Here is a 23,389-nt window from a genome sequence, read left to right on the forward strand (position 1 = left end):
ACAGGGGTCTTTTCAGGACTTGTTCACCATCTGCAGCCTGGACCCTGAAGGAAGTGGAAATGCTTTCCCTGCAGCCACCAGCAAGACCTGGATACCAAAGTGATCTCTGCCCCTGGCAGACTCTCGGGAAAGGCAAGTAGTCCAATATAATGCCCTGTTGCTTCTTATTGAAGAGTAGTGCACATATTGCCAAGGAAGTAACTGCACTTCATTTTCTTAATATAATCTTTTATAAATTCTTTAAATCTATTGAAATAGCTGTGATACCCAAGGGTACATAATTGTGGATTAAAAGGCACTGGAACAAATATTTTACTTTGCTTCCTGAAAGATCCTAGTCTGTGTGATTTTTCTTAATATAGTATTCTTATATATGTATATAGAAATACATATAAATACTAAATAATAAATAAGTACTAAATAAAAAAACAAAACAGAGCAGTAGCCCTGATAAATTTGATACCAACCCTTCATATTCTTTAATATTGCACATGGTGTTCAGCCTCCGGCTGTGCTCCTGGGAGCCTGTGCCTTGCCTGTTCAGCCAGGTATGCTGTCTGCGTGTCTGCCATCCACCGAGCAGCACAGTGAGCCTGCAAAGGACTGTTCTGTGCTTTTTGTAGCCTTTTCTGGCCATGGTCAAGAATTTTCTGTTTTTCCTGCTGCATCCCTCCTCTGAAAATCAGAGAGGTCCCTTAACGCTGCAGATAATTTTAGATCTTTGATCTGCCAGAGGCCCTGGCAGAGGAAGGGCTCTGCCATCTGGTAGCCTGTCGTACCTGAACAGCCCTTTGCCTGTGTTTGGAATGAGGAGTTATTTTTTATGCCAGTTCTGACGTTAGCCATGGGTACTCCTGGAGTATTTCCAAGTTTTGTAAACATCGTTGTGTCTTCTCCCTGGGTTTTTTTCCTATTTTGTTTCTGTGCTTATGTCACTCCCCTTTCCACCAGGTTGGAAATGGAGAACATGTCTCGGAGTACCCTGCACAATAGTCCTATTTCCAAACTTGCTGTCTCTGGCTGCCCTTGGAGCACTGTCGCCCCATTACACTGAGCAGATGGGAGCTCTCGTTAGGTGCTGCAGTGAGCGCGCAGTGTCACTGGTGTCCCTACAGCAGCACGGCAGAGCACTGCATCAGGTGAGTTACGTACCAGTTCAGAGCCTGAACTGGTAACATCTTTTGTTTCCAGCTTCAGTGGTGTAATTCATACCTATTTGGTTTTTTAAGAGTAGTGCATTTCAATTTGAATGACAGATGCTTTAATACATATCCCATGGGTCAGCTTTCATCCCTGCGGGAATCAGAGTAGTGGCGTGAATTAGCAGGAGGTCAGCTTTTACATTTGCTACAGTCTTCCTGAATGACCTTGCACAAGCCCTTTGATCTGTTTATGCCTCAGTCTGTCTTACTGTGTAGACAAGACAGGAAGGAAACCCCCGTCACAGCCCTTGCTCTTGCACAGTCAGAGAAGATGCTCCCTTGTGCAGAGATGAGCTTCTGCTGTGTTTGGACATAACGAAGGTCTGATCTCAGCAAGCTCTAGAAACAACTTACTGTAAATAATACTAATAACAACACTAACACTCTGCATACTTTGTAATATGCCTGCATGAGGCAACATCTGCGTGTGTTTAGATGAGCTGTAAGCAGCAGTATTTGGGCTCTGCACCATCTGCTGTGATCATAGTGCAGTTATCTGCTGGTTGGTATCTGTGATGGTAGGTATTGGGTGTGAACACCGCTCTGTGTGCATTGCAATCTCCATATTTAGTGTCTGCTTTTGGCACTCTCATCTCTTTCCTTTATGAATGAGTGGGTGAGGGAGGAGAGGGCTGGGCTGGGCTGACTCCTTCGCAGTTGAACCATAAAGAGCACAGGGGCTGAAACAATCTCCTCCTCCTTCCCTGTGCTGTTTCACCGACAGCCTTGCTCACAGCTGGGAGGAGGACAGCCTCACCAGCAGCCTGAGCAGGAGCTGGGAGAAGGGAAGTTTCATACTCTTCACACTGCAGGGAAAACCTCTTTGCATAAATTCTGCTCATAGGTGAGTTTCATTTTTATCTATTCATTCTTAGAAGCAAAGAAATTTTCCACCATTGAGCCAGGTTATACAAGGTTAAGACCCCTGGAAAGGTGGCAGGACAGTTTTTTGGCTAGGTTGTTAAAGCAAAACAATGAGGCAGTCCAAGGACTCAAGTAAAGCAATGTGTCAAAAAAAAAAAAAAAATCACAACTTCAAAATTAATTTCCTTGGCAAGTTCCCAGTAGTGGGAGCTTTGAATAAAAGTTCTTCCAAAAAAACTTTCTTCAGTTCTACTTAGGTGTGAGAGCTCAATGTTGAAGTTGTATCGATGAAAGGGATTGAAGACAAACCAAAAAACTGTTTCATGTTTGCAGCAGGCAACCAAAGCAATATCCAGTAGATAAATTCCAGTAGTCATTTTCAGAGAACTTAGCAGGACTGTTTAAGTTGACTAGATATAAGCTATTCTGGAATACTGCTAAGTGATTTAAATACTTCATTTCCTCTGAGAACACAAGCCAAAAGTTACACCTAACACGAAACTGTTAAACCACATACCTTGGTGTGTAGGTGCTCTCTGTATACCTATATAGTTTTGTCTTTGTATCTCAAAAATATGTCATTACTATGTTTTCCAAACATTAAACCACTTTTCTTGCTGCTGTTCAGAACCTGACTTGGGAAACTAGAAATCTGGAGGTTTGTTTAGTGAAATGAAATCCATTTGGTCAGAAATGAATCTTTTTTTTTTTTTTTAATAGGATTTAAAACCTTTGTTCATTATTGTAGGTTGCCTGTCTTACGAGTACATTTTTCTGGTTCTTGACAGTCTTTGTAAAGAAACAAGGAAAGTAAATCACTGAGTGATCAGTTTCATGTGTGCATGGGGAGGGGAGCTGACAAATAGAGAATTTAGAAGAATATAGCAGCCTTGTCCTGTCCTTTTCAGAACACATGCAGATATTTATTAATAAAAATTTAAGGAAACTTAACAGTGAGGCAAGGAAAAATGGCTACACGTAGGCTCATAAGATGTGACACTGTCATTGTGAGCATTACGGGACTTTCTGAGCAGTCTGTTAATCACCTCCCTCCGTGACATTTTCCACATTAGCACCCTGTGTTCACACTGGCTTCAGAAGTGTACAGTGTCTGACCACTTCTTCTTTCAAATTTGCCTTAATCAAGAAGCCAGTAAAAGTGAGTCAATCCTGTGTATTTGACACCCACTCTTCCATTCCTTTTCTGAAGAAACAAAGTGTTTTACTGTCCTCACCCCTGTCCTTCCTGCCTCCCAATCTTATTGCTAGTATGGTGGTGTTCCCCCATATCATGCTGCTTCTACACATGCAGTTTTAAGGTCTTTCTGATACATGAAAGAAAAGGCAGAAGGTAGCTGTTTCCAGCTTATTTTACGGTTGGTGCTTTACAGCTGTAATTTATATAATAAGAGAGAAGGTACATCCCCAAAGTTTTAGGAGTCTTTCCATGGTCTGGGGAGTACACCATGAGAAAATGTTGGATTTATAGAATCAGACCAGTATGTTGTTCTGTGATAGCAGGGCACAGCTGAGGGGGTGACAATGTCTACATCACAGTGTTGTGATTTGAATATCACAGTTTTAAATGAAGAAAGAAGTGGCTGTTCCAATATCTCATTAAAAAACCTCATCTCACTTGACATCTGCAGTGAGATGTATTTTTCTCAGTTTGTGGCTGGCGGACAAAAATTGACTCCATTTGTTCTGGGACCTGAGGAGTGTAAGCAATCCTAGACAGCGGGAAAAGAGAGAAGGGAGATGTGGAGAAAGGGGAGAGAAGGGAGGAAAGTAAGTCCCAGCTGAACTAGGTATACATAGGTGTCATCATACTAGATGTCATCAAATAGGGTGAGCCTGGGGGATGGCTGGTTCCTGAGGTTGGACAGACTGGAAACTTCTTGCCTGTGGCTAAGCACAGTTGCACGGGGCCAGGTGTAAAAAGGTGTGGGCATTAATGTAAGTTTTCCTCCCCTAATCAGCCCTGTGGTTGTTGTCACTCAGATTACCCAGCTGATGCTGTAACTGCAAGTTTTCTTGGCATCCCATTGAACAGCACACAGAGCAGAAATTTTTTTCCCTACTAGTTTTTCTAGATCTGACCTGAGGGTGCATTCGTGTTGCCCTGGGGCTTCACTCCCGCTGGCTATTCTTGTGTCAGTGTGGTGATAACCAAAGAAAAAGTTATTTCAGACTCACAAGGACATTTACACAACTTGCTAATTATTTTTAAGTGAAGAACTGTGGAAAGAGAATTCCAGAGGTGGCGGCCTTGTGAGGCTCATTACCTTGTAATTAGCTGAATGTCTCCTCTTAAGAGGTTTGCTTTTCCTATAAAGCTTATTCTGAGTGGCTTTTAATGCTTGTTATGAATTATTCTGCCAGCTGAAGCATTTGCAGAGCTGCTGTCCTGACAGCTGATGGCAATTGGTTTTGAAAAGACACAGAACAGCTTTAATGTTTAGAAGAAACTAGCCAATAATTTTAAGTGAGGGTATTAGTAATCAGCAGCAGCTAAGAACAATATTGCAGTTTATTCTCTGAGGGATGCATTCACTGTAATTCCTTTTTCTCCACTAGAAACCACGCTCTGAACTCTGTTAATCTACCAGGTAGCAAAAGGATAACTTTTTAGGCAGTTCATCCGGAAGCTGTAGCTAATCTGTCTGAAAAAGAAAAAAAGACTAAATAATAGGTTTAAAACACTGTTAGAGGGAGATTGAGAAATGGGCTCACCTGAAAGTATACTCTCTTCCTCTCCATGGAGCCCTCTTGCCAGAAATTGTTTCTGTGGCAACAAATTTGTTTCCAGCTGGGTTGTCTTGGAGTTTGATCTGGGGTTGCTTAGGCTCAGATCTGTCACCATGCCAGAGGTGAATAGACATGCAAACCTGATCTGGTCTATAGGTAATGGAAAGGGCACTCTGCTGCTGTTACTGTCACTCCACAAGAGATGTCCTCCTGACATTCTCCACTCAAAAATTGCTACGGACAGCTATTACTGCTAGGATGAGCCTAATCTCTCATTTCTGAACATGGTTGCTTTATTCCACAAGAATTCAAGCTTCCTTTTTCTCGTGTTGTTTGCTATGGGTGGATGGTAAAGACACATAGCTTTGAAGAGAGGTTAGATAGCTAGCAGAGGAAGTGGAGATCAAAAATGAATGCATTACAAAAGCAAATGCTATCAAACTTAATTCACTTTAATGACACCTGAATAAAATGCTAAAATGGGCAATATCAGTAAGGAAGAATGGAAATATTATTACAGAGATCTCTTGGTTTGGCTTTCTTATAACTCAATGTTTTAGTAACAATTAGAATTTGATCATTTTATATCTGGAAACATTTTGTCTTCCATCTGCCAAAGAAAGAAGGAAAATTTTTACTCTGTGATGGGTAATGATTTAGTGCACATATCTAAATAGAGGACGTATCTGTTTTATGCTCCACGTTTAAGAAGTGATCAGACATAGCTTTCAAAATAGCAATTGTCTTTTAATCTCACAAGAGGCTTAAACTGAAATCGCTTAATTTATCATGTCAGGACATTATTATTTGGAATTTGAACTGGTGTCCAAATTTCAGAGATGGTCTTACACCTCCACCCCAGAGCAGGACCTGGATTTCTGAGCAGCTCTCCAGTTTGGAATCCCACATCTTCTGTGCCAGCTTTTCTATCTCCTGCCCAAGAGCTTGCCAGAACTCCCCTGTAATGAGTATTTGATTCTCTCCCTTTTCTCTAGTCAGATAGACGCATGTTGGGAAGCGTGAATCCTTTACAGTAAGGTTGTTGCTTTAGCTGTGTGTTGCTTTTCTGGTACTATTAAAGAAGGGGTTTTTTTTAATTTCTGTGGGGTCATGGTTCTTCAATTATTTTTTTCAATTTTTGTGTTTAACCTCTTTTATCCAGATTAATACCATTATTATAGGCAAGTTGTTCCTCCCAATTTTCTTTAAAAGAAGACTAGAGAAGAGTCAGTTGGTTTTCAAGCATATGGATGGCTGAGTTTGTGCCTCCAGGCAGGATGCTGAGATTTGTCTCCCAGGAGAGAGGTGGCAAACCTGACAGGGCTCTGACACAGGGGAGGGGGGCAGTCACTGCTTGTGTGGATGCCAGTGTCATCCAAAGGGTGGGATGGAGAGGTGCTGGAAAGAACATTTAGGCTCTTAAGCAGGACACTGAAGTACGAGAATTCAGCAGCACTGTGCTAAGGAAGGCTTCTTGCACCATATGCAAGGCCAGACAGAGGTATGGAAAGAAGCAATTTCAAGGTATGACTAAGAAAATGGAGGAAGGAGGACAAATTCATATGCATTGGGAAATGGGGACACTCAGGAATAAGGGAAGGCCAGACTTTGTTTAAATCTTCATGAAAGCAAGACACTAGCACTTAATCAAGTGAGTACTAAAAGAAGTTTTTGAAAGAATTTAGGAAATGAAAATTCAGGAAATGAAAATGTAAGCAAGCCTGCAGATACAGATGCCAGCACTTTGTTTTGAATGATTTATCCATTGGGAGCTAGGTTGTTGGAGTCCTATATCCTCAAGTTTAAAAAAAAAAAAAAAAAAAAAAAAAAAGGAAGGACTGAAGTTTTCAATAGTCATCTAGGGAGCAAAAGCAACAATGAGGGAAACAGCACAGAGGAAAACCTTCTGCAAGGCACACTGCTTCTACATAATCGTGAGAAGTCTGAGAAATAACACTGGAGAACACACCTTGCATGCAAATATTGACTTAGATCTACAGGAAACTTGGTTAATCTCCAAAAGGGAAACTGCAGAAAAGGAGGAAGCTTAAATAAAGGCAGCAAAAAGGGATAGCTTAGAAGAGTTAAATCTCTCCAGGCTAGGTGGGAACTATTTGAAAACATGCACAAATGCATGTGCACTCCCCACCCCCTCACCCCCCAAAGGCTAGATCCAAGGAAGAAATACAGAAATACAAAACAGGAGTCAAAAAAGACTCAACTGAGTCTGAAAGGAAATAAGCACACCTAAACAGCAGTGCATGGAAGGGTGGATGGTGTGCTAGACTAGAAAGAATTGGATCTTGAACAGAAACATATTTGAAATGCATGATGGGGATCAGTGTAAGCCAGAAACAGAAACATAGTACAAAGACACAAAAGAATTATTCCAGTTTTAAATGGTCACAGTGCACACGATGTTAGGTGCTTCAGCTGAACAGGCTCCTGTCCTATGATGAATTTAATCTCTTTGATTAAAAGACATCTAAACAGCAGAAGGAGAATGAAGTCAAAGAAAAATGAGGGGAGGAAGGGAAAAATCTCCAAATATTGTAAACAGCTTTTCACTTTACTGTGTCTTAAAACTTTTGCTGTACAAAATGAATCATATACTGAATCATATATGCAGAAAATAGCATTTAAAAGAGAGATGACTTTATTGAATGTATCATTATTTGCTGATGCATGGAATAATGAAAATGTTAACATTTGCCTTGAACAGATGATGTGCTCAGTCTCTTTAGACATGGCAGAGTTTCAATCACATTTCAGTTAGACCTAGCAAGCAAAATTTTTCTTTCAGACAGCCTTTGCTATTTGTCAAACGTTATTAGTCAAACATTGATTATTGATGTCCTAAGCTACTGCTTGTCAGCAGCACTGCAAAATCAGTTCTATCCACTGAACTATCACTAAAGGAGGAGAAAAAATTGTGCAGATGGATATTTGGTTGCTTTCCAAACTACTTTTGGTTAATGAGATAGTTCTGTTTGGAGGGTATGGTGTGTTGATACTTGGGTTTAATTATACCTTGTTCTGTCTGGAGGCAGTGGCATTACAAAAGGTGCAAGCAGAAAGATAATTTGGTCCCTGCTTTGGTCTCCAACTTGTTAGTTTTTGAACAAAAGCTTTCCCTTGTAACCAGCAAGTGATGCTGGGGAGGCTTGACAGAAGGGACTGCCTTGCACGTTGTCAGCATCCCCTCCCCTTTCTGTGAGAGCATATGGGTACAAAGAGCAAGTTGCTCTCAGTATACACATCTGCTCTGTCTGCATAGTGCCATAAGCATCTGGGCAAAGGTACGGGCTAACAGCTGACTTGCTTTGCTCAGCCTTGGTGAGTGAATGCTGACCAGTATGGGATGCCAGCAGCATGCTATGGCCCATGTGCTGTAAAGGGGTGGGCTGTTCTCAGGCTGCTGAGAAATCTGTGAGGTGACTCCCACAGGGCCATGGCTCCCTTTGGGCTTCACTCTGTGAAGCAGGGGCTGTATGGCAGGGGTGGAGGGGCACACTGGCAAACCAAGGCAGGCAAAAATCATCGGAATGCAGTACAGATGTGACCTAAACCTTAAGTCACTGATTTCTATGCAAGACATCTGGTGTCGCCTGATGGAGCACAGTGCCGGTGTCAGAGCAGGCTGCAGCATCAAAAGAGGCAGTAATACAGAGTTTGGGAAAATGAATCAGAAGAGTGATTTTCCCCAAGGCTGTAGATGGTAAAATGAATCAGAACTCATTTAGTTCAGAAGGGTGAAGTTCCTATTTCTCAATCCCAGGCTACAACACAGTTGTTCCAGTCCTTGTTCCTTACTGGTAATATTGCATGTTGATCATGGCTTGTGTGGCTTCTAATCAGTAAGACCTGCTTAATCTTAGCTTTTCTTGTGTTATCATTTTAAATAAGGATCAGCGCACAGATTCAGGATTATAAGCAGTTCTGTTGCCTATGATTGATCATTACTTACTTGCCTGCTCCTTGTGCAATAGAGACAGAACGGTGCTTTGGCTTCTGTGTCATGGAGGGTTGTCGGGGAGAAGGAGGTTGACTTGGCTGAGGTTTTAGTTGAGGGGAAAGGAAGACTTGGAGTTCTTCTCTGAGGAATACAGTGATTTAAGATTTCTGCAGAAAGTGGTGTGATGTGTTTTCCTCCACCCACTGTCCTGTACTCAAGCAAGTCATCCGCAAAGCCTCAGGGAGATGTCTTCTGTGGGTAGGAGCTAGTCACAATAGCTCAGCGGTTAAATACTTGGAGGGTCATGTTGTCCACCTGGCTGATCTTTAACAGCAGGAAGGAGGGGGCAGATGAGGGTCATTTTTAAAAGCTTTGAGGCAGCTATGGTATGACTAATTCCTGTTATGTGATTCACCTCCGCGATACCACTTGGACTGCTTGCCTGAAATTACACATTGTATGAACTTCTTATTACCATAAACAGGGATTTTCCAAAGTGTTGTTTCTTTTCAGCACTTCCCTGTGCTCAGCCACTTGTTCAAACCTTGCATTTGGTAAAAAACACCCTAATCCTAGATAAAGAATAAGAAGTAATCTGAGATATTGGACTAACTGTGCTTATTATCCTATCCACCTTCCATACCCTTCATGTCAAGTTGTCCTTCATATGTGCAGGCCCCATCTAAGAAGTCTGAAGTCATAAAAATCAGAAATGAAAATGTGCAGCAGCAGAACAGGGAATTTTTTTGTATTAGTTTTTGTGCATGGGAAGTCATAGATTTCACTTCAAGATAGCTTTCATTTCTAGGAAAAAACTTTCAAAATGAGAAACATTTCATAAAAAATCATTGGAAAATGATGATTTGTTTAAAAAAAAATTCCTTTGTGGAAATTATTTTACTTCATGTTGGATTTATACAATTTGTTTCTATGCTATTGCATGTTGCTAAGAGGGATGAGTTGTGTCATATCACCTGGCAAACAATACTGGAGAACAGAATGGGAAGGTCCTGAGAGCATCTATCCCAGTGCTCCACTTACCTTTGTTAGTGGAAAGTTTTTCATGGTGTTTAACCCAGCCTCTCTCATCTTTGCAACAATCTTTAATGTGATTGAAGATTGTTGCTGTGTTTGCCCTCAATCTGGTCTTCTTTAGACTAAACAAGCCTGACTCCCTCAATCTTTGGCTTTGCTAGCCCTCTGACCTTTCCCCTGCACTTCTCCTGACCATGGCCAGCGGATCCCAGAGGATCCGTGCACCTCTGTAGAGCCTTATAGAGGTGCACAGGATGGAGAGGTAGTATCTACAGCCTGCTGAGGCATCCCAATGTGATATGTGTGTGGGGGGTGTTCTGTAAAAGTGTGTTGTTGACTTTAGTTCAGTATGTGACCTCTGGAACCCCCACATCCTTCCTGGTGTTCTACTGTAAAATAGGATATGCTTTATTACTGACTTCTCATATTATATAGAAATATGTAATATGTCGTATACAGCTGTTTGCACATCAGGTAGGAAAGAAGCTGAACATTCGGTGCTCTAACTAAAATGACAAATGTGAGCCTAGGATGATAACATCCTGGGTTATTCAGGGCATTTTTTTCTGAAGTTTTGACATTTTCCAGGAATGTAAATTTTGTGTTTCAGCAAGTCCTCCCTGTCACCTCTCCCAGTGTAGCCTACAGGGTAATGTGTTATTACAAGTTACTGGTGTGTGGCACCTTAGCTCTCTTACGGCCATTCAGAAGTGCTCAGCTGCTTGGTTTCTAGGTGGCTTTCTGCTTAACTGAGAGTTTGTTTGTTTGACTTACAAAGTGGGTTGAATATAGAACATTTAGGTTCATGATCCATACTGACTCAGCTATTCCTTATAGACCTTCATGATCTGCGGGCCAGGGCACTTGTAAGATTAAATTACATTACCATGTCATTACTGATCAGAAATGAGCATTGGAACTAGATTTAAAGGTCATGAAATTATTTGAATTAATTACGTGGCTAATATACATGGGCTATCTTAATTGGCTTCTAGCTGCATTATGTTCATCAGCCCACACTGCTTATGTTAGGCTGCACAGGTTAAATTTCTCAGCTTATGGTGATGTCCAATCTAATGCTTTCAACAAGCATTGAATTCACTATGAGAAAAAAAAGATTCATGGTTCAAGTATTTTAACATGAACTCAAATCCAATGATCAATTCCTAATGACAAATTTACAAGTTGAGGGCATGAAATCCTCAACTACCCCACCACTGGGGTGTTGCATCTGAAGGTGGCAACCAGGTGGCATCTGAAGTTTTAGAGATGAAATATTTAATGTAACTAGCTTACTTCAGACTTCAGAGAAATTTGGTAAGCAGGAATGAGGAAGTTGGGACAAATTCCCAGGATATCAAGGTTCGAGTAAATGGAGTGATTTACGCAATGCTGTGAATAATTGCGTGTCTGTTAGGGAAAATTGGACATGGGTGACTAATTAGTCTTTTGTTTATGTGGGTTCCAAAAAAATGTTGCTGGCTTCCTTCTTTGACAATAGGTTTATAAATGGAGTCATACAATAATGACAAAAGTAAAGTGATTTGTAATTTACAGAAAACTTTTGTGGTTTCCTTCCACTGAAACAGATACAGAGAGTAATAATTATTGCACACAGAGGTTCATGTTAGGAGGGTCCACTTGCAAGTTAACAAACACTGAATGGGTTTTGTATAGGCCTAAATTAACTTTAGAAGGGAATTCAGTTTAGGGGCAAATGGAGTTTTTGCCTTTTTTTCCCAATGTACATAAGATGGTTTCTGAAGTTTAAAAAGATACAGTCCTTTTTTTACTGTATGCCTCCAGTAAGACAGTCTTTCAAAGAGAAGAACATACAGAGGTTGTTCTAATGCAAAAAAACAGACAGGGAAAAAAAGGAAAGTAAGTATAGCAGAGAGGTAACCTTTCTGCTTTACGAACAACAAAACCAGCAGAAGACAGAAACAAAACTCCTTGCAGCCAACTGTTCTTCACACAGAGGTTTGACAAAACCAATATTTCTGCACACTTCCTGCTGTAGTGACTTATAATTTATATTCTTAGGCAGTGTGTATCTGTCTTTAAAGTGGTATATGTTTAACTCCAGATTTGCTGAGAATGGTTTAGAAACTGATCCAATTTAAAAATACATGGTATGGTCAGTAGATAAGTTAATTCTATGCCCTGAAAAGATACGTTGATGCTGCACATAAAATGAGAGGCACTAAAAGAAGGTGACCATCATAGTCAAGTACACTAAGGTTGGGAATTAGAAATCTTAAGGTCTCTAGCACAACTTCATTTTTAGCCCACTTGCATATTTAAACCAGGCTATGATCTTTAATGGATAGAATTGTTATTTATACTGGACTTTTGTCTCAATATGAGCCATGCCAACTCTGTTTGAGCTCAACAAAACCAGTGCCTTGCTGAGATGCTTGAGCCAAATCTGAGCACCTTTCCTGTAGAAACATAATGCAGTAGACTGGCACTACCTTGGGTTTCTTCCAGAGCTGACAGCACCCTTCTTCTTTGATCTGCCAGGCCAAGTATCACATTGCTGCAGCTTTGCAGTGTATTTCCATGGCTTTGCAGCGTGCCCCTGTGAGTCACTATGTAATATGTTGTCTAATCCCAACTGATGAACAAGGATAAAATACCTTATTCACTAGAATTGTTTCCACCTCTAATAAATGTGCCCATCATACATTTGTTTGTTTTATGTATGGCAGTCATTGGTAGGACATTTGAGTGCTTCACAAACACCTTCAGGGAACTCCTGTCTGTAAGGAAATATGATTCTGAATTTGTGGAGACAGAGAGATGGAGATTATATCATTTTGTTGCCCAAAATATTTGGACTTCTCCTAATTTGCCTGTGTATTTCTTAGAGTGCAAAAGGTTCCAGAGACATCACCAGTCATGAGTAGATAGGACACCGGATTTCGTGTCCTTTAAGTACTGCATCCCACTGTAATTCTTTTCTTCTCAGCAGTAGCAGAGTGAACCCAAGTGCATTGTTATCCATCCTGCTGCATAGCCAGATATTCCCTATTGCTTACTGACAATCTGATTTTTTTCTTTGAAGCACAGTAATTTTACATTTGCCCTCAAAGGATTTTGTTTTGTTTTCAGACCAAGATCACCTTAAATCCTGTTTGTGTTATATACTCCTTCCCAAGTCAGTATCATTTGCTGATTTAGTAAGAGCATTTTCTATCCCATTCTGAATGGGATAGAAATTATGAAATTATGAATAGATTAAAATACTGTCTAGCATCCTGGAAAGGGCAGAAAAGGTTACACACTCACAGACGGCTGCTTTTTGAGTGTGGTCTTGTAACACATTGAGCAGTACATAATGCCTTTACGGTTTCTCAGGTGTTAATGAGAATGTACATTGGAATGTGTCAAAAGTCTTCATAAAATCAAGATGTATTATGCTTGTTGCTGTCTAGCTCTTCAGCCACGTACCTCATCAAAGACAGAAATGAGATTGGTCTGACACTACTGTTTCTTGTTGAATCGTATGTCTCTTACTGCAGTAGCATCTCTAAAGCAGCCTTCCGAGGTGTTTGGCTGCAGCGTTGCTGCCCTTGCTGCTTCTGTGTCTTCCACCACCCTGTTCCTTCCCTGGCTTTCATGATCCCTGAAATGCAGCCGCTGACTCTATTCCCCCTCAAGTCCTGCCTTCCCCCTCTGTATCAATAGCCCTGGTGCATGGGGGCTCTGTGTGAGAAAGGAATCGTTTAGGTATCACGGGAGCTGAAAACTGTTGAGAAGGAGGCTGTCATGTCTGCTATCAGGCTGAAGAGGCTCTGAGGACAGGGATGGCACTCAGCTGTAGCAGGTAGTTTCTGGGAGCTGTGGTACTGACATGACTGGGATGATATTTGGTGTGATTCTGTGTGGGGCAAGACTGATCATCAGCAGGGAGGGGAAGCAACAGGTTCATGGATTATTCAGGGGAGATGGGACCAGCTTCCACTACTGTCCTGTATCCCTTCCAACTCTCCTTTGCTTTCTGCTCACTGGAGCAGCAACGGGATCTGCAGCCTGGTGAGGCTGCACGTTGCAGGGCAAATAGAGCCCATCCATGCCTGTGATGGTCCTCCTACAGAAAGCAGGAAGGACTGAGGGCCGGAGCTTCTCCCATCTTTCTGAGACAGGGTGTGAAGTGCAGGTGCCAACCCCAGCCCAACTTCATCTTCTCCTGAAGTATGGCAGGAACTCACTTGGCGTGAGTCTCTGCAGTTGTGAGTCACTTTTGTAAATGCATGGATATGTGTATTGATTGTCTGATGACTTGTTCTGGTTGAAGCTAGGCTGACTGGTGTATAATTCTCCAACTACTCTTTTCACAAGGCAGGTGTTATGCCTGTTGTACCCCAGTCCACCATAATTTCTGAAACATCATCAGCAATAGTTCACAAATTGCTTTAGGTAATTCCCTTGGAGTGTACATAGACTTTCGAAGTATCTGTTAGCCTTTCCTTATCTATTTTTTCTATGCTCACAACCACTGTTAAAAACAATTTTGTTAGGTGCTGGGTCACAATTTTGGTTCTGAAGAATGAAATAAAAAATAACAGCAAGTATTTCAGCTATGTTTAGATCTATAATTAGTGCTTGTGCATCACATGTACTTGTCTATCTTTACCCTTCCTTTTCTTGTGTGTTAATAGAAACATCCTTCATTACCTTTTATGACTCTTTCTGTTTGTGACTCTTTTAGAATCATCGAATGGTTTGGGTTGGAAGGGACCTTAAAGATCATCTAGTTCCAACCCCCCTGCCATGGGCAGGGACACCTTCCACTAGACCAGGTTGCTCAAAGCCCCATCCAACCTGGCCTTGAACACTGCCAGGGATGGGGCATCCACAGCTTCTCTGGGAAACCTGCTCCAGTGCCTCACCACCCTCACAGTAAAAAACTTCTTCCTTACATCTAATCTAAATCTACTCTCTATCAGTTTAAAGACATTACTCCTTGTCCTATCACTACAGGCCCTATTAAAAAGTCTGTCCCCTTCTTTCTTGTAAGCCCCTTTTTGGGTACTGGAAGGCTGCTATAAGGTGTCCCCGGAGCCGCCTTTTCTCCAGGCTGAACAACCCCAACTCTCTCAACCTTTCCTCATAAAAGAGGTGTTCCAGCCCTCTGATGGTTTTTGTGGCCTTCCTCTGGACCTGCTCCAACAGGTCCTTTTAAATCATAATTCTTCTGATTGAATCCAAACATCATCATACCATTTCCTCATACTCAGTCACGCACCCCAATTTCCACTTTCTTCTACTTTTTTTTTTTTTTAAACTTGCTCTGAGGATATAAGCCAGTTTCTGTCCATTGTATATTGTTTGACCGGTCCCTAGTCTATGCTGCTGGTCATTGCTTCCCAGCCTCTTTACCTGACCTTATTCTTCCAGGCTTTGTGAACCAGGATGAAACAAAGCTGACAAACCCTCAATGTTGGGGGAAGCTTAGTGTGTGAATTTAAGGCTGGTGTTTGTGTGGGTAATGATCTGAACCAAATCCTAAACTGAAACAACCTCAGGTTTATGGTTCCGACATATGTAGCACAGTCCAAGTCCTGCTATGACAGTCAAGTGACTCAGGCCTGTCTGCGGTGTACGACAGGTGCAGGGACAGATTAAACAGAGCTACTGTCACATAAAGGCAGATGACCACGTTATGCTTGCTGTTCACAGAAACAAGTGCTTTGTGGATAAGACATGCTGTGTGCACAACAACATTTGCAAATGCCTATAAGGAAGTCCTTTGGCATAGTCCCATTTGTCTCTGCTAAAAATGTGTAGATCTAATTGCAGACAGATTTCTTACGAGGAAAGTTGTAGCAATGTTCATTGAAACTGAAAAAACCCACCCAGGCTCCATGCAAGTACTCAGTCGTAGCTGAAGAGGCTGTTGTTGTAAGTGGCTCTGAGCTGTTTCCCGCGGTGACACCAGCAGACAGCGCTTAACACATGAGCTGCTCCATGGTTCATGGTGCAGCGGAGAGTCCTGTTTTTGTCAACAGTTAAAGCACAAATGAGTTTGGAAAGAAAAGAACCTGTTGTTGAACTGTCCAGTGAGTAATGAAAGTTGGCTCATTTAAACCAAGAAAAAGTGAAGGTCTCTGAAGCCCAGGGATCCTTGGCTTTATTTTTCATCCAGGAACAAGAGAATTGTTTAGAGCTCATGTAGATGGTGAGGGTCTTCTAATTTGTTTCCAAGACTTGGGCTTAGATGGGTATCATCTAAAAGATATGGGCATATATGAGAGAGAAATGTTGCCTGGAAATGTCTGCAGACGCATGATACTGAAGGTGTTACATAAACTATGCTCTAAAAAATGACACAGCTGCACTATTTCCATATTAAAGCTGTCTAAAAGGAATGCTTGTGTGTTCCCATTTGTAACTGCTTTCAGCTTTTGATTATCTGCACCCCAGATGTTTTTCATACAGCAACTTTTAAATTTTTCTCCTCCTTCTATCCAGACGAGGTCAGTAAGTAATGGGGGAGCTATTCATCTTTTCTCTCCCATACCCTGCATCACCTTTCCTTCAGTTTACACTTTTCCAGACAGCTTGAAAGGTGTCGTGTATTATGTCCTTAATAACAGGGTGGGCTCTTGGGCACCTATCTGTTTAACACTGTCATCGCAGTACTTTGCTTTTCCAACAATGCTGGTATCATACAGTTTCACTCCCTGGCCAGTGCAGAGCAATGTTTAGTGTACTTGGTGTTGAGGGAAAATTGAACTGCCTTTATATTTCCCATTTGGCTACTGAGCCTGTCCCTAGCCAGGCACTGGGGGTCAGAGGGCACAAAGGTGTCCCAGAGCCCACGCACTGAGGAGGCTGAAACGAGGGAAGGATTTCCTGGCTTACTGCTGCCACTGACCAGAAGAGCAATATAAACCAGCTATTGCGCAAGCAAGAATCTGGACCTTTCTTTTTCATCCCCATCTTTGAAATTGGGGAGGGTTTGTTAGCATAAGGCAAAGAGATTCTTAACAGTCAGCCTTCTCTTCCTGCCCCCTGAAACACCCCACCCCAGCACTTGCTCCGGGAGCAGGAAATGTTGCTGTAATCATAAGTGTATATTATATTAGCATAATGTCATATCAGTAAGACTTTTGCCATCTCCTTCACATTCTGCATTCTGGCAAGTCTTTTAAGCTAACCAGAAATTATTTTTACAGTCATGTTCTCTGTGACATAAACATAACTTAATAAAAACATTTTGAGTTCTTAGAGGAAAAGAAACATTTTCAAAAAACAGTGCAACTTCAGAGTACATCTGCTTTTTCTCATACTGTGATCCATATTGACTCACTGGGCAACGCTGAACAAAACTCAGCACTGTTGAACTATGCTAGACATATAAAGACAGTTCAGACTTTTCAAAATTGTTGACAGCTTTTGAATTACTATTTGGCCTCATCAACAGGAGCTGGACACTGACTGGACACTTTTAATTGGTCGATTAGATGATAGATCCCAGATTTTTAGGTATTTTAGACTGTAACTAGGTGTGCCAATCATCCTGTGCAGGCAAACTTTTATATGTAAAAGTCACCAAATTATTATACAGAAATGAAATGTTATCAAACACATATACAATTGTATTTGGCCTGGAGCTGTGGATTGGAAAAGCTGGGGTGAGGTAAGTAGGTTATCAAATCTGCTTTGGCAAAGATTCTGTGTGCTGTCCTTGCAGGTGTGTAGCCAGGTGTCCTGTAGACAGAAGAGCTGCATGATTGTTATGAAGCCATTGAGAAAATGGATAGTGTTACAGGAGACCTGATGGCCCCTAAGTACAGTCCTTTGGAAAATTTGTACATAACTTTAGTGATTAATCTCTGCTGTACATGTCTGCGCTGCTAACATTATCATCATTATTCTGTGGGAAGGTTATGGCAGTCTCTTGGAGCAGACTTCAAACTGAACCATAGGTATCCGTGACTGGGTCCCTTAAGCAGCATTTTTCCTGCTGTCCTTGATTTACCCCTTATAACTATTGTGCCACCCACAGTGGAGGGTGTGAGTCTCATAACCCGCAAAGGAGCTGCGTAAGAGTGAGTCTAGCAAAGCTTGTGCTGTGTTAGACTTGACCAGTCTTTCACACAAGTTGCATCAGACAATGAAATTAGAAGTTTTGAGAGAGATGAGCTTATGTTGGTCTGTTGTTTCATGACTGAATGTATTTGAGATCCCCAAGAATACTTCCACCAAAACCAGGGCTGATGTTCTGTCTATTGGTAGGAGAAAGAGGAAAAGCAAAGGAATGAATAACACATTCTAATTCTTAAATATTTACATGTTTCCTTAAGTTTGCTGTGATTTCTGTGGGACTGTGCTATACCGGTTGAAGCTTAACGCTGAAAGTCTTTGCAGGTTTGGTCACTTATTTCAGCCAGGCAATTCTTTTCTGGCCTAAAGGAAGTGATTTTCTTTTCAATTTCTACAGGAGTAAAGCCCACCACTATTAAAAAAAAATATTTGTTAAAAAAAATTATTTGACAGTAACATCCTTAAATGCTGCAGCTGACAGTAATTTTACTGTAGTGTGGTCATGTTTTCATAAGGGTTGCCTTGGAAAAAATTTTATGTTCCTAGACAGGACAGAAGATGATGCCAAAAATACAAACAAGGATAGTAAACAGGAGAAAGCAACAAGGCCTTATCTTTGTCCCTGGATAGTGCTGTCTCCTTTTGAATCCATATTAACTGAAGCGGTAGAAAGAGTACACAAATTGTTAACCTTACAAAACTATACACTACAACTGTGCATTTTCTGGGAAGAGATTGAAAGAAATACGGTCTCACTGTTCTGCATCATCAGGTAAAACATACATCCCCTTCAAACTGGCACAGTTTGCCCTGCTGTTTTCCAGTCCTGAGCATCTGTGCCAATGTGAATATATCACATGAGGTGATAAAATGCTGAATGTGATACTTCATTTAGTCGAGGGTTTAATCACTGTGAGCTGGCTCAAGGCTGAACACTTGTCCTAGTTGAACTGAGTGCTAACCTACTGTCAGCACTGATTCTTCTACGTGTCTTAAATAGTAATAGTGATAGTATAGGAATGGTTTGTATGGGTATGTGCTTGGATTATAGAAGATTCTTCAGGTGAAAACAATTATATTCGTGTTCAACGAAGATGAAAAGATACAAATGTATAAGTAGTAACAGTAAATGAGTGTTTTTGAGAGTTGATGGCAAATAAGGAATCTGTAATAGCATATCCTGTAGGACTGAGACCATGGGGATACATTGTACCAAATTTTTACAGTGTCCTTCTGACAGAGAAAGACAGCTTGCTTTCAGAATTGTGTTTACAAGTAACTGTAAGAGAGACTGCTAAAAATTCAAATTTGTTTCATCCTGATGGGTTGAACTGCATATTCCATGGTATCTTGTATCTGAAGGGAAATTTGAGAAAAGGAAATTAAAAATCAACTGTTTTGTGCACCCTGCATCCTTTAAGCATGTCTGAGTGGATTGCTTGTTTGGCAGAGACTTTTTTCCATTGTGGACAAATCAGATTACTGCTTTTGTGCCTCATCTGCAAAACAGAGATGATATTTCTTCACCTTTTGGATACTTGCAAAGCTAAAGCGACAAATGTTTGTAATTTGCTTTGGCATTCTTGGATACAAAATTTTCTAGTACTTTTCTGGTAAGTACTAGGGCCTACTCATAAGAATCATGATTTCCCAAACAGGCTTTATCTTCTATCAAAGACTGTGAGAAATTTAGGGCTAGGAAAAGGCAGCTTACTGAAAACTGTACTATATATTTGACAGTCATATCCCTTCTGAAGATTTTCATGTTTTTACCTTCAGGTTATTAACATCCTGCAACAAGTCATCACTTCAGCCTAAAGGTTTGTGGAAGAAATAAGCAATACATGAAACTGGATGAAATTAAATTTTACATCTATTCATTTGGGACCCTGATGAGTGATACACGGGGAGAGCTAGAAAATGGTGAATTTCACAGAGAATGCAACTGAGAATTGCACTATTAATCATGATATCCACCAGACATTATCCCCCGTGGTATACATATTTGTATTTATATTAGGCTTGCCAGCTAACTGCCTGTCACTGTACTATGGGTATTTACAGATCAAGGCTAAAAATGAATTGGGTATCTACCTTTGCAATTTGACTGTAGCAGACCTGCTCTATATATTTTCTTTGCCTTTTTGGCTTCAGTATGTTTTACAGCATGACAATTGGACCTACAATGAGCTCCTGTGCAAAATTTGTGGCATCCTCTTGTATGAGAATATTTATATCAGTGTGGGCTTCCTCTGCTGCATCTCCATTGACCGCTATCTCGCAGTAGTGCACCCTTTTCGTTTTCAACGGTTTCGGACAATGAAGGCTGCTGCGATTGTGAGCATCATTATCTGGACCAAAGAAATAATGACATGCTGCTTTGTCTTTACACATGGGGAGATCAGTATGGATGCTGAGAGCCACGTGGTGTGCTTCGAGCATTACCCCATCAAAGAATGGGAGCACAATGTCAATTACTACCGCTTCTCTGCTGGCTTCCTTTTCCCCTTCTTTCTGCTGGCCTTCTCTTACTGTGGGATTTTACGAGTTGTCCATAAGAGTCACGGCACTCAAAAGAAGAAGAAAATCCAGATTAAACGACTGGTTTCAAGCACTGTTTTGATTTTTTTAGTTTGCTTTGGACCATACCACATCCTACTTGTGGTTCGCAGCTTGTTGGAGAACAACTGCTTATTTGCTGAGAAAATATTTAATATTTACCATGTTTCTCTCCTGTTGACTACTTTTAACTGTGTTGCTGACCCAGTATTGTACTGTTTTTCCAGTGAAAGCACTTCCCAGAACTTTGCCAAGATGCGAGACTCTTGTTTAACATGTTTAGGGTGTCTGAGGACTGAGACGAAGGAATCCTATCTGCTGAATGCTCCAGAAACTCCCAGCAGGCCACAGCAACCAGGGTTATTACAAATATCACATGATGGTACTGGACTGAAGGACTCCTCCACAACTAACATGGGCAGCCTGTAGCATTCATCAAAAAAAGGACATTAATCTAAAAATCTGCAGTTATGGCCGTGTTTGTGTATCCGTCTGATTTATCCATGTATTAAAACAGTGTTACCTCCCAAAGGCTTATTAGCAATGCAGTACAGTAAGGTCATTTCCGGAGGTGCTTGGACCTTGGCAATAGTGAGGAAAGCACATGCTAAGTCAGTTCAGTAACAATTACACGTCTGTTGTCATTGTGGTACCACTCAAAACCTGTTGTCTTGATGACTGCATTGACTGGAATAAGCTAGTACTCATGGCGTGTGGTTCTGTTGAATTGGTCTTTGACTGCTTTCTCTTTGCCCCCGTAGCATCTAGAGAAAATAATTACCTACAAGCTGTCATCATCTGTCAAAAAGGTTGGAGATAGAACAAATTAAATGTCCCCATATGTATTTTTAAAAAGAAAAAATACAAAAAATTGCATTTCTGCAACATTTCTGTAACTCTCTGGAATAACTTCTCCTTCAGCCAGTTTCGAGGCCTGCAGAGACTGTGCCAGAACCAGCCTCCTAAAACAACCAGCCTCCTAAAACAACCAGTTCAATAATGTCAGATGTTCTGGGAGAACATGCACAAGGAACTTAGCATCTGCTGAGACCTTTAGTCTGTTGATTAACTGTTGAATCTCAGACTGTTGAACCTCATCATAAAGCTCCTATTGACTTTCAGAGGTATGAGAACTCTTGGCTCCGATGGAGATAAATAATTTGGTCTGTTGACTTGGAAAAGGACAGGAGGTTGGTAGTACGTGAGGTGCTTTGAACCCATGTGCTTCTCTGTGTCACTGTGTTCAAAGACAAATTTACTTACATCTAAATAATACTACACCTTGCTAAGGTTTTGACTGTGTCCTTTGCAATTCGTGTGTCTTGTGCAGCATAGAACATGCAGGCAATTAAATAACAATGCATTTGTCAGGGAAACTGTTACATGGATTCTGTTTAAACTCTGTTTTCTCCCACAGATACTATAGCTTAGGGTTTGGTCCTTGTTCAGTAAATACAATATCAGAAATATGATCTATGAATGATCTATGTTTCCTGGTTTAGATGGAAATAAAATACAGGAATAAGTGGAGATAATGGCAGTCAAAGATGTAGGAGTTGTGCTCTATAGTATTGTTTCTACCACCATCTCCTCTCTAGGTTTTATTCTTCTTTATTATACTAATTAATCCTGTATGATTCTTCTTTGTGATCTGCTCATCATACCTTCTTGTATCTGTAACTGTTACACCATGAATACTGCCTTGTCCTTTCACTTTTCTGGTTTCAAATTTTTCCTGAAACACCTCTCTCTCTGCAACCTGGAGCTGGTAACTTCCAGCAGTATAATCAGTTTTGTTTCTTTTTTTTTTAAATGTCAAAGGATTCTCTAGACAGACGGTCTACTCCTGGTATCTGAAGTATGTCGTTGTAACACAGCCTCGCTTGTCATCAGATTCTAAAAGGAATATATTCTAACAGTTTTCTGGAAACTACCTTGAGAGTGCAATATTAGAAATAATTAGGGGATATGTTTAATAAAGAATGTTTCTGTTATTTTCTTCCCATATTTGTTCACTCTGTTTGAAATAACTATCTTAATGGCTTTGGCCCACAGTTTCTCTTTGTGAGACTACAGATCCTCTCCTCCCTCCCTCTTGTTGCAGAAAGGATTCATGTCCCCACTCCCAGGAGGGGATTAGGTTTGCTTAGGTTAACATTTGGTTTGTTTAATTATTTTACATTTCTTTATACTTAGACCATTCACCAAGCTGGATGACCTTTATATATGCATTTTTTTCTTCTGACTGTTAGTGCTGTTTAGCTTTACTTTCTCCAAATTCTCCCTCTAATCTCATGTCTGTATCAACGGGGTCGCAAGGCAGGGACTCCCGACTGCCATAATGCCGTGCTTGTATGTTCAGCACTGAGCCAACTACATGACCATGACCTGGCAGGCCGTAAGACACACACGTAGTTTGTTCTAAGATGAAATATTTGTTGTCCTGTTTATGCTTTACTTCTTTACAGTTATCCACGTTGTTTAAATTAGCTGGAATGCAGAGCATGCCAAGTTACATTGAATTGTCATCTGAGGGATTAAGGTTTATTTGATTGGGTACTTTGATGTGGTCAGCTTTTGGTCAGCTGCTGCAGTTTAAAATCAGATGGAAACTTGTGTAACGGTCCAGCGTTCTGCTACAGTTCTCAATATTTAACCTGCTAACCCACAAGAGAAGGGGGAGATTTTTTCTTCTTTTTTTTTTTTTTTCCTGAAGTCACTATTGTATCAATTCTTTCTATATTGTAACTGTTATGCTTAGGCTGCAGAACTGTAACCAATATGGGAGGAAGGTGAAGCTCACTCAGAGCTTTTCTTTCCATCTCAGCCAGAACATAGTCAATCAGGGGTCCTACTATGGTTGCCAGAGATATGCTACACATTGCTGTTGGATTAAATACAGTGCTTGGGACTGCACATGAGAAGGGATTTTAAAAACACACATTAGAGAAGAAAACAAATAAATTATTAC

At 40.9% G+C, this 23,389-nt stretch overlaps 1 protein-coding gene across 2 annotated transcripts; it reads left to right on the plus strand.

Annotated features, from left to right (window-relative positions):
* Positions 1-977: 977 nt before the first annotated feature.
* On the plus strand, positions 978-22,578 carry GPR68 (G protein-coupled receptor 68). Of its 2 annotated transcripts, none has more exons than XM_030041354.2 (2): positions 978-1,139; positions 19,639-22,578. In XM_030041354.2, exon 2 carries the CDS (start codon positions 19,780-19,782, stop codon positions 20,845-20,847), a length of 1,068 nt encoding a protein of 355 aa, XP_029897214.1. In that variant the 5' UTR covers positions 978-1,139; positions 19,639-19,779; the 3' UTR covers positions 20,848-22,578. The 2 variants fall into 2 exon arrangements, with proteins under 2 accessions (XP_029897214.1, XP_029897205.1); XM_030041345.1 differs by lacking the exon at positions 978-1,139 and adding an exon at positions 1,941-2,046.
* The last annotated feature ends 811 nt before the right edge of the window (positions 22,579-23,389 follow it).

The sequence above is a fragment of the Aquila chrysaetos genome, chromosome 2 (genome assembly GCF_900496995.4).
Source record: "Aquila chrysaetos chrysaetos chromosome 2, bAquChr1.4, whole genome shotgun sequence".
NCBI classification, from domain to species: Eukaryota; Metazoa; Chordata; class Aves; order Accipitriformes; family Accipitridae; genus Aquila; species Aquila chrysaetos.

Bases quoted from the DNA above. Each gene is read 5' to 3' on its own strand.
- GPR68 (XM_030041354.2), top strand. From the start codon at position 19,780: ATGGTGAATTTCACAGAGAATGCAACTGAGAATTGCACTATTAATCAT.